Source organism: Mauremys mutica, chromosome 12 (genome assembly GCF_020497125.1).
Source record: "Mauremys mutica isolate MM-2020 ecotype Southern chromosome 12, ASM2049712v1, whole genome shotgun sequence".
NCBI lineage: Eukaryota > Metazoa > Chordata > Testudines > Geoemydidae > Mauremys > Mauremys mutica.
In genome coordinates, this window is record NC_059083.1 from 30,873,981 (window position 1) to 30,885,224 (window position 11,244).

At 47.8% G+C, this 11,244-nt stretch overlaps 1 protein-coding gene across 3 annotated transcripts; it reads right to left on the reverse strand.

The window, feature by feature from the left end:
• Positions 1 to 2,534: 2,534 nt before the first annotated feature.
• On the reverse strand, positions 2,535 to 11,044 carry LOC123344823 (zinc finger protein 850-like). Of its 3 annotated transcripts, XM_044981297.1 has the most exons (5): positions 11,009 to 11,044; positions 8,528 to 8,698; positions 7,856 to 7,982; positions 7,207 to 7,320; positions 2,535 to 6,883 (listed from the first exon to the last, which is right to left on the reverse strand). In XM_044981297.1, the coding sequence occupies exons 2-5, from the start codon at positions 8,648 to 8,650 to the stop codon at positions 4,383 to 4,385; spliced, it is 2,865 nt and encodes a 954-aa protein (XP_044837232.1). In that variant the 5' UTR covers positions 8,651 to 8,698; positions 11,009 to 11,044; the 3' UTR covers positions 2,535 to 4,382. The 3 variants fall into 3 exon arrangements, with proteins under 3 accessions (XP_044837232.1, XP_044837234.1, XP_044837231.1); XM_044981299.1 differs by lacking the exon at positions 11,009 to 11,044 and having other exon boundaries at positions 2,535 to 6,880; positions 8,528 to 8,744; XM_044981296.1 differs by lacking the exon at positions 11,009 to 11,044 and having other exon boundaries at positions 8,528 to 8,744.
• Positions 11,045 to 11,244: the final 200 nt, after the last annotated feature.

Genomic DNA, 11,244 nt, shown 5'->3' on the forward strand with positions numbered 1-11,244 from the left:
CACCAAGATTTTAGGGGGCTTATTCCTTCACCCTCTCGCTTCCCTGGTCCTTCTCGCATGAACAGAGAAGAGCAAAACCCTAGTCCGAAGGTGCAAACAATTCAATGTTTATTGGGGTGAGCCTTCCAGCAAGCTTAAATCCAAGTTCCTTTTCCTTATTTTCGAATCCCAAATTACTTCCTGTTTGCCCCTAATTTATATATAATATTCTTACCTATACCTTAACCAATCATTCTACTGAAATTTACTTAACCAATCCTGATTGTAACATGATTAGCTAGCCAATTATATCCCACCACCTTACTTAGTTTACACCCAGCCAAATTAATTATTCAGCAGACAGAAACAATCACAGAACCAGCCACAGACCATGCAAATAACCATAGCAAAGTGGGAACTAGAATGACAAAACAGAAGTGAGGATTTCACAGCTACATCTATAAAGACATAAGGGTTTCCCAGCTGTGTCTACTGAGTTCTTACCAGACAGAAAACTATCAAACTTTATTTCCTTTTACATCTTCTAGGCTCTTCCCTTTCTCTGGAGGGGATAGATCGGATCACCTTCCTAACAGCCCCAGATCACCTTATTTCAACTCGTTCGGAACGGGAGGATGTGACCGTTCGCTTCCCAGCTTATGGCTGCCTCTGCTGCTTGGCCAGAGGCATTGGCCTGAGAACAGGGTCTCAGACTGTCACAGTGAGAGAAGGCCCTTACACAGATTCTTTCTTTTATACCTCTATAACTGGCTAAATAATAAACATAGACCTAAATTCTTAAAGTATCGGCCTTTGCAGGCAGGCTTGAATATCTACATCCTAACAATTTTATCACACTCTACCCCAATGTCCAAATGTGCAATATCAGCACGGCCCAGAGCAGACTGGAGATCTCAGTCTTACGACTCAAACTCCCCGCGAATAAAGCTTAAGACACTCGGAGATGAAAGGATCAGGTCCCAAGAGTTTATATAGACATTTCTGCAGCCTCTCGACAGCAGGCAGCCCTTGGGTGAACAACAGGTTTTGGAAATAAACGCCTATTTCCCAAGCATCACAGGTAGTAAAACTACATGGATTAACATAAGGTAATTATCCATAAAGCCGTTCATAGACAGTTTACCACAAACTTTAAAAAGAGAGATATACACAAGGACATTATTACATCCAAGTTTCATTTAAATGTCAATATTTCCTTTTGACTTCTGAATTAACAAAATATAGTCCTAGACAGGAACCCTTTGGTTACACTGTTAATCTGTAACAAGATATAGGTCAACAGAGACTCCTACAATTAGAGCTATCTTCTAGACCTGTCAAGCGATTAAAAAAATTAACCGTGATTAGTTGCGCTGTTAAACAATAATAGAATACCATTTATTTAAATATTTTGGATGTTTTATACATTTTCAAATATACTGATTTCAATTGCAACACAGAATACACTCCATGCATCTGATGAAGTGGGTTCTAGCCCACGAAAGCTTATGCCCAAATAAATTTGTTAGTCTCTAAGCTGCCACAAGGACTCCTTGTTGTTTTTACAGAATACAACGTGTACAGAGAGCACTTTATATTTTTTATTACAAATACTTGCACTGTAAAAAACAAAAGAAACAGTATTTTTCAATTCACCAACTGCAATTACTTTACTGCAATCTCTTTATCATGAAAGTTGAACTTACAAATGTAGAATTATGTACAAAAAAAACCTGCATTCAAAAATAAAACAATGTAAAACTTTAGAGCCTACAACTTCACTCAGTCCTACTTCTTGTTCAGCCAATCACTCAGAAAAACAAGTTTGGTTACAATTTGCAGGAGATAATGCTGCCCGCTTCTTGTTCACAATGTCACCTGAAAGTGAGAACAGGCGTTCTCGTCGCACTGTTGCAGCCGGCGTCACAAGATATTTATGTGCCAGATACTCTAAAGAGTCATAGGTCCCTTCCTGCTTCAACCACCATTCCAGAGGACATGCATCCATGCTAATGACGGGTTCTCATCGATAACAATCCAAAGCAGACCAGACCGACACATGCTCATTTTCATCAACTGAGTCAGATGCCACCAGCAGAAGGTTTGTAAAACAGAACAGGGGACATACAATTCTCCTTCAAGGAGTTCAGTCACAAATTTAATTAATGCATTTTTTTTAAATTAGCATTGTCAGTGTCAAAGTTAGACTCAGGACTCACAGTTTGTCAGACCACTCTGTTTTATTAGCACAGCGCTCTGCTAATGACACCCAGATAATGTGAGCACCATGCAAGAGACAAACTATCTTATTTATACAGATAAAAGGGTGAGAACTTAACAAGATAACAATGGAAGCAGAATCAGATAAGTTTACCTGGGCTAGGCATGCATATCTTATTTCCTTACTATTACCCATCTTCTGTTAATGTTTCGCCATTAGCACCATTGTTTATGCCTAATGTTTCTTTTCCTGGCACCTGTATTTCAACATTTCTTATTTCTGCTTAAAGGTACATACAACATTTCTTTAATCCATTCTTATTTTTACAATATAATTCATTCTACTTTCACATCAGCATGGAAGCATGTCCACTGGAATGATGGCCGAAGCATGAAGGGACATAGGCATGTTTTGCATATCTTGCACATAAATACCTTGCATTGCCAGCTACAAACGTGAGACGTGAACACCTTCTCACACTTTCAGGTGACATCATAAATTAGAAGCAAAGCAGCATTATCTCTCATAAACATAAACAAACTTGCTTGTCATAAGCAACAGAGAGTCCTGTGGCACCTTTAAGACTAACAGACGTATTGGAGCATAAGCTTTCGTGGGTGAATACCCACTTCGTCAGACGCATGTTTGTCATAGCGAGTGTCAGAAAAAGAAGTAGCACTGAGTTGACTTCTAGGCTATACAGTTTTTAATTGCTTGATTTTTGAGTGCACTTATATAATTAAAGTAATCGATGTTTCTAAGGTACACTTTCCTAGTAAAGAGATTGCACTACAGTACCTGTATGAGGTGAACTGAAAAATACCACTTCTGTTTTGCATGTTTACAATACAAATATTTGTAATAAAAAATAATATAAAGCGAGCCCTGCACGCTTTCTCTCCTTTGTTGTGAGGGAAATCAATAGATATGAAAACGTAGAAAAACATCCAAAAACATTTAACAAATTTCAACTAGTATTCTATTGTTTAACAATGTGATTCCTCAAGATAAATTTTTCTAACCACAATGAATTTTTTTGAGCTAATCACACGACTCAACTGCAATTAGTCAACAGCACTACTATCTTCTTTCAATTTTTTAACAACTGCAGGTTACATTTCAAAGTTCTAGTCTATATTTCTTGGAATGGCCCTAAATACCATTTAAACACTTTTCTAACATGTCTCTAAAGGTTGAAGCTTGGTGAATTAGCCTGCAAGGTTCTTAACTCTTTCAGGCCATGCGTCTCAGAAGTTTAGATCGTGTGTGAATTCTCAATGTTTAATGAGGTGTGATCTCTGTGTACAACTTTTGTCACAGTCCAAGCACCTATGGAGTCTTGTGGATTCTCTGATGTAAAACAAGGACTGATCAGTTTCTGCAATGTTTCCCACAGTCTAAGCACTTAAGGGGTCAATATTCGGTGGGGATTGCCTGATGTTTAACAAGGTCTGACCTCTGTATGAAACTTTTCTCACAGTCCAAGCACTTATGGGGTCTCTCTCCTGTGTGGACTGCCTGATTTTAGCAAGGTCTGATCTCCATATGAAACTTTTTCCACAGTCTAAGCAGTTATGGGATCTCTCTCCTGTGTGGATTGGCTGATATTCTGTAGGGCTGAGGTGTTTCTGAAACTTTTCCCATGGTCCAAGCACTTGACCACGGTAGGAAACATTCTCCATAGTCTATGCACTTATGGGGTCTCCTACGTGGATTCTCTGATGTAAAACATGGCCCGAGCTCCATATAAAACCTTCCCCACAGCCTAAGCACTTATGGGATCTCTCCTGTGTGGATTAGCTGACTTTTAACAAGGTCTGACCTATGTAGGAAACTTTTTCCAGTCTGAGCTCTGATGGGGTCTCTCTCCTGTGTGGATCCTCTGAGTGTTATAAGATTTGATCTTTCCATGGAACTTTTCACATGGTCCAAAGACTTATGGGGTCTCTCTCCTGTGTAGATTGCCCAATTTGGAATAAGATTTGACCTCCGTTTAAAACATCTTTCACAGGCTAAAAAGTTATGAGGTCACTCCTCTGTGTGCATTCTCTGATGTAAAACAAGGGATGACATCAATTTGAAACATTTTTCCATAGTCTGTGCACTTACGGGGGTCTCTCTCATGTGTGTATTTCCTGATGTTTAGAAAGGCTGATCTGTTTCTGAAACCTTTCCCAGAGTCTTATGGTCTCTCTCTTGTATGGACTACTTGATGTTTAACAAGGGCTGACTTCCATGTGAAACTTTTCCCACAGTCCAAGCACTTGTGGGGTCTCTCTCCTGTGTGGATTCTCTGATGATTAACAAAGGCTGACCTCCATCTGAAACTTTTCCCACAATCTAAGCACTTATGTCCCTCTCCAGTGTGGACTGCCTGATGCATAAGAAGGTGTGATCTCTGTAGGAAGCTTTTTCCACAGTCTAAGCACTTATGGGGTCTCTCTCCAGTGTGTATTCTCTGATGTTTAACAAGGTTTGACTTCTGTATGAAACTTTTTCCACAGTCTAAGCACTTATGGGGTCTCTCCCCCGTGTGTAATCTCTTATGTGTAACCAGGACTGATCTATATGCGAAACTTTTCCCACAGTCTAAGCACTTATGGCCCCCTCCGGTGTGGACTGCCTGATGCATAAGAAGGTGTGATCTCCGTAGGAAACTTTTCCCACAGTCTAAGCATTTATGGGGTCTCTCTCCGGTGTGGATTGCCTGATGCACAAGAAGGTCCGACCTCTGTATGAAACTTTTCCCACAGTCCAAGCACTTATGCGGTATCTCTCCGGTGTGGATTGCCTGATGCACAAGAAGGTCTGACCTCCGTATGAAACTTTTCCCACAGTCTAAGCACTTGTGGGGTCTCTCTCCGGTGTGGATTGCCTGATGTATTAGAAGGCTTGACCTCCGTATGAAACTTTTCCCACAGTCTAAGCACTTGTGGGGTCTCTCTCCGGTGTGGACTGCCTGGTGTGTTAGAAGACTTGGCCTCTGTATGAAACTTTTCCCACAGTCTAAGCACTTGTGGGGTCTCTCTCCTGTATGGATTGCCTGATGATTAACAAGGTTTGACCTATACAGGAAATTTTTCCCACAGTCTAAGCACTTGTGGGGGCTCTCCCCTGTGTGGATTCTCTGATGTGAAACAAGGACTGACCTCTGTATGAAACTTTTCTCACAGTCTAAGCACTTGTGGGGTCTCTCTCCTGTATGGATTGCCTGATGATTAACAAGGTTTGACCTATATAGGAAACTTTTCCCACAGTCTAAGCACTTGTGGGGTCTCTCCCCTGTGTGGATTCTCTGATGTGAAACAAGGCCTGACCTCTGTATGAAACTTTTCCCACAGTCTAAGCACTTGTGGGGTGTCTCTCCTGTGTGGCTTGCCTGATGATTAACAAGGTTTGACCTCCGTATGAAACTTTTTCCACAGTCTAAGCACTTGTGGCATCTCTCTCCAGTGTGGACTGCCTGATGCATAAGAAGGTGTGATCTCCGCAGGAAACTTTTTCCACAGTCTAAGCATTTATGGCGTCTCTCTCCGGTGTGGATTGCCAGATGTCTTACAAGGGCTGATCTGCATGTGAAACTTTTCCCACAGTCTAAGCACTTGTGGGGTCTCTCTCCGGTGTGGACTGCCTGATGAGTAACAAGGGCTGACCTCCATGTGAAACTTTTCCCACAGTCTAAGCACTTATGGGGTCTCTCCCTGGTGTGGACTGCCTGATGTGTAACAAGGGCTGACCTCTCTATGAAACTTTTCCCACAGTCCAAGCACTTATGGGGTCTCTCGCTGGTGTGGATTGCCAGATGTTTAACAAGGGCTGACCTCTGTACGAAACTTTTCCCACAATCCAAGCACCTATGGGGTCTCTCTCCCGTGTGGATTGCCAGATGTCTTACAAGGGCTGATCTGCATGTGAAACTTTTCCCACAGTCTAAGCACTTATAGGGTCTCTCTCCGGTGTGGACTGCCATATGTTTAACAAGGGCTGACCTCCATGTGAAACTTTTCCCACAGTCTAAGCACTTATGGGGTCTCTCCCTGGTGTGGATTGCCTGATGTGTAACAAGGTTTGACCTCTGTATGAAACTTTTCCCACAATCCAAGCACTTATGGGGTCTCTCTCCGGTGTGGATTGCCTGATGTCTAACAAGGGCTGATCTGCAGGTGAAACTTTTTACACAGTCTAAGCACTTATGTGGTCTGTCTCCAGTGTGGGTTTTCTGATGTGTAATCGGTGCTGACTTCCAATTCAAACAATTCCTGCCCTCAAGGCACTGAGAGGGTCTCTCTCCCGGGTGGCTTCTCCCATGGTTAGCAAGATCTGAACACTTACTGATGTTTTCCCCAGAGTCCAACCATTGAAGTGTTTTCTCTCCAGTATTTATTGCCTGAAGCGTAACAGAACCGAGGTAGTCATAGTGTTTGTCTTCCTTGGGGGTTGTCTGCCGGGCTGTGGGATTCCTGTGTGCTTCCCCATATATAACAGATTCATCCATTTGCTCCCTTGAGTGGTTTCCCAGCAGACTCTCTGACCTCTGCCAATTCCTCCAGGCTTCTCCATGTTCCAAGCACTGGGAGAAATTTCCTTCAGCTCTTCCCACAAAGGTCCCCTGTGGGTCTCTGTGCCCATGAACTTCCTGCTGTTGATTCCCATCCTTATTCTCATTCACTGTCTCGTTACCTGCTGGGAGAGAGACAATCCAGACAGGAGTCATTGTGCTGGGGAGAAATTAAGAGGAATAGCACCGAGGGAAAACCCAACATACTAAAGCTGCACAGACGGCGCAATTGGATTCTGCCTCCACATCCCACCCAAACTTTCACAGAGAAGGAAAGTAGGAAAGGAAACTCCTGCAGTTCACAGGACACATGTGAAGTGGTATCTGCTGCCTGCAGCCCTGGCCTGGGTGAAATGAGGAAGGAACTGAGGGCATTTACTGACACCTCATTTTTGGGATTTTCAACTTTTTCCTTCATTCACCAGATGGTTTGTGTGTCAGTTCTCACCTGTGTGGGGGCTTCTCGGGAGTTCGCTTTTCTCATAGACCTGGAGATCGGGCACCCACGGCTCTTTCCCTTGTTCCAGCCGGGTGATCAGGTCAGGTTTGGGAAGGGGGAATCCTGTGCAGGGAGTGAAATCAGACAAGATCAGGGTGTGCGGAGGACTGAGAGCGTCTCTCAGAAAGAGAGAGCGTCTGTCACAAAGGACATTCTGTGAGCGGCACCTGTCCCTGTGCTCTGCCGGGGAATGTGGAATCTAAGAGGACGGTAACATGGTCACTGAGCCCCCTCGGGGGAGGCAGGCATCTGTGGAGGTGAGGGGAATTGTGTCACACACCCAGCTCCAGTGTTAAACCCCTGCCTATTTCTAACCTTGTGGAGCCCAGAGCCCTCCGCATGGCTGGAGCTGTTCCCAAAGGGGAGGGAGAAGAGGGATTCTGTGTGCGACCGAGAAACAACACAGACAGGACAATGCACGGCTTCTCCACCTTGAAAGTTAGCGGGGTTGAGTGGGGATGATTTAATATGTGTCTTAGGTTTTGACACCCTGGTCTCATTGGAGAGCGATGAGAGAAGAACCTGACCAGCATCAGACATGCAGACCCTCCTCCCACCCCCCCAGCTTCCAATAACCAAGGGACCAGGAACCCCTTACCCAGTGACGTCACTGTCTTGTAGTTCTCCTGCATGACGTCCCTGTACAGGGCTTTCTGAGCGGGGTCCAGCAGAGCCCCCTGCCCCTGGGTGAAATACACAGCCACGTCCTCGAAGGTCACTGGCATCTGAAACAACAAGAGTCCCCCACTCAGCACCTGCTGCCCCAGCCACAATCCCACTAGTCATGGGGGAGAAGGGCCAGAGAAGCAGAATTGTCCCCGCACCCTGCTCAGAGCAGCCAAGAGGCTTCAGGTGGTGGGAGAAGGTGAGAGCTCCTTGTCCCCCAGCACATGGAGCAGGGCAGGGTCTCCTCATTTCCCACACGCCTGCCAGCCACAGGCTGATCCGGGAAGCAGAGCTCTGAGCCGGGGACAAGGACAGGAATCCCAACAGCTTCCCTGCGTATTTCACAGCAGCCTCTGGCCAGTGGGGTCGGGCTCCAGCCCTGGGAGTCTGGTCAGTTTTCCCAGCCCTTCCCAGCGGGCTGTTTCCTGGTTCAGAAATGGGGGAATGTTTCCCCTCCCCCACACCCGCCAATGGGCCTCTTCAGAAAATCAGACCCAGGTTGATCATGTTTCAGCAGGTTTATTACACCCCGTTCCACCCCAGGTGATTAACCCCTCTGCAATACCCCTCCCCCACCACCAAAAGCTCCCTGAAAATCCCCTACCTGAGCTGGCTCCATCACGGCCATTTCCCTGCCCTGTCTCCTGGAAGATGGGACGATCTGGAGCAAAACGTGGACGCGATTCCTCAGCCTGGCAGAGGAGCAGGGAGATTGGGCAGGTTTCATAAGGGGCTGGAGACCATGTCATGCCCTGGTTCCCCCGAGGCTCTTTCCCTGCAGACAGATGCTCTGGACTCTGCCATGCTGGGAAAAACCCCAGTTAGTTCATTCCCCCCCAGCCTGGCCCCCTCCCCCATTAGAACTAAACCCACCAAGTCCCTTCTACACCTCCCCAGAACAGCATCTCTGAGCCAAACGCCGGAAAAAGAGCAGAATCAAAGGAGTCACTTTAGGGCACTGCCCCACGGTGCATTGTAACCCCTCTAGCTCCCCCCGTCTCCCTCAGTCGTGAGGTGCTCAGCAGAGTCGGTAACTGGCTTTTCCTCCCTCAGCTCCTCCCCTTGTTCCCAGGAGAGCTGACTGCCCCGGGTGTGCAGGGAATGGAGCCGGGCAGGGCTGGGAGCTGGGAACCTCCCTCCCCACTCCCTGCAGTCAAAAAAGCAAACAGGATGTTAGGAATCATTAAAAAGGGGATAGAGAATAAGAAGGAGAATATATTATTGCCCTTATATAAATCCATGGTACGCCCACATCTCGAATACCGTGTACAGATGTGGTCTCCTCACCTCAAAAAAGATATTCTAGCGCTAGAAAAGGTTCAGAAAAGGGCAACTAAAATGATTAGGGGTTTGGAGAGGGTCCCATACGAGGAAAGATTAAAGAGGCTAGGACTCTTCAGCTTGGAAAAGAGAAGACTAAGGGGGGACATGATAGAGGTATATAAAATCATGAGTGATGTTGAGAAAGTGGATAAGGAAAAGTTATTTACTTATTCCCATAATACAAGAACTAGGGGTCACCAAATGAAATTAATAGGCAGCAGGTTTAAAACAAATAAAAGGAAGCTCTTCTTCACGCAGCGCACAGTCAACTTGTGGAACTCCTTACCTGAGGAGGTTGTGAAGGCTAGGACTATAACAATGTTTAAAAGGGAACTGGATAAATTCATGGTGGCTAAGTCCATAAATGGCTATTAGCCAGGATGGGTAAGAATGGTGTCCCTAGCCTCTGTTCGTCAGAGGATGGAGATGGATGGCAGGAGAAAGATCACTTGATCATTACCTGTTAGGTTCACTCCCTCTGGGGCACCTGGCATTGGCCACTGTCGGTAGACAGATACTGGGCTAGATGGACCTTTGGTCTGACCCGGTACGGCCGTTCTTATGCTCCTGCTGCCCTTCCAGTCTTTCTACTCTCCCTTTTATCTTCTTCCCTCACCCTGGGAGAATGGGCGACTGCCCCATTGCCGTGGGCCTTTGCTCTCATCAGGCAGCTCAGCCACTGACACTGGTAACGGGGGTTGAACCCGGCTGTGCCACTGAGGGCAGCAGCTCTGGGGCTCACCGACGCAGGGAGCCCCTCCCCTTGTAGGCCAAACTCCCCAGCTGGTCCCGCAAAAGGGGCCCTTTGTGCAGAGTCATTTCCCTGCCCGGCTCCAGCCCTTTCCCCAGGTCTCTCCATCACCTGCAGGCTCAGGGGCTGGTGTGGTTAGAGGGGTTCCAGCCACTGGAGAAAGTGCCCCTGGGCTGGTCTCAGAAGAGTGGGATGAAGCGAGAATGTTCTGAATTTTTTCTCTGAATACCATGTGTGTGCCTCAGTTTCCCCATGTGTTACTCAAGTATTGAACTGGTGGGATACAGCTGTGTGATCACTGCAGAGCCCTCTAGAGGGCAGGTGTGACTGCAGAGTGGCTCCCTGGGCATAGAGAATGGCCAGAATTCTGTATCCTGGCAAGCAGTGGCCGAAAACAGCCCTCTGCAAGGAGCCAGCCCAAGCTCTTGGAGAACAAAGAGTGGGGGAGGCCAGGTGACCTGTTTTCCAGGGAAAGAGAGAAAGCATGGGGGAGGGGCAGCTGGACATCACTGAGGATGAGGGGCTGGAAGCAGGTCAGTCTCCTGGTTTGGGACTCAGCAGGGAGAGTCCAGGGCTCGGGACTCTGGATTCCCCCCCAGACGGACTTTGCTGAGAGCTCCTGATTTCTGTGCTAACAAGCTCTGCTCTACGCTGTATTCCCAGCGACCAATAAACCTTCTGTTTTCCAGGCCGGCTGAGAGTCACAGCTGAGTGCGGAGGTGGGTGCAGGGCCCCTGTGGGGAGCGGGTCAGGCTTCTCCTTAGGCTGCCCCCGGGGCTCAGGCTGGGCCCACGCGCTCAGCAGGTGGGGTAATATCCCCCCATCTCCCTGAGCTGCGGCCAGGGGCAGGGAAACAAAGCAGCGGATGGGGGGGCGGGGAGGTAACGTGATCCCGGCGGCAGCTTTCCCGGGCCCCGGGCGGGAATCGCAGCCAGCTCCGCTGGGAGCAGCCTGGGGCCAAACCTCCCCCTGCAGCCCGGGGGTGCCGGGGGGGGGGCGGGTCTCTCTCACCTTCCCTCCGAGCGGGGCCCCCCGGGGCAGGGGCCGGGCCGGGCTGGGGGCTCTGCCCTGGGAGAGGCTCCTGGGGGGGAGCAGCGGGAAGGGCCCTGCTGGAGATTCCCCTCTCCCGGCTGCAGCCAGGGCTCCGGGCTCCCAGCACCAGCCGCCCCCGGGGCTCGGGGATCTCGCCAGGAGCCTGGGAGCCAGAGTCACCGCAGCGGCTGCGAGTCACTTCCTGCGGCCGGGCC

Excerpts from the sequence above, each read along its gene's own strand:
- LOC123344823 (XM_044981297.1), bottom strand. The coding sequence starts at position 8,650 with ATGAAACCTGCCCAATCTCCCTGCTCCTCTGCCAGGCTGAGGAATCGC. Across the intron at positions 7,983-8,527 it reads CCGTGATGGAGCCAGCTCAG|ATGCCAGTGACCTTCGAGGA; the intron begins GTAGGGGATTTT and ends TTGTTGTTTCAG. Across the intron at positions 6,884-7,206 it reads CCCGAGAAGCCCCCACACAG|CAGGTAACGAGACAGTGAAT; the intron begins GTGAGAACTGAC and ends TCTCTCTCCCAG.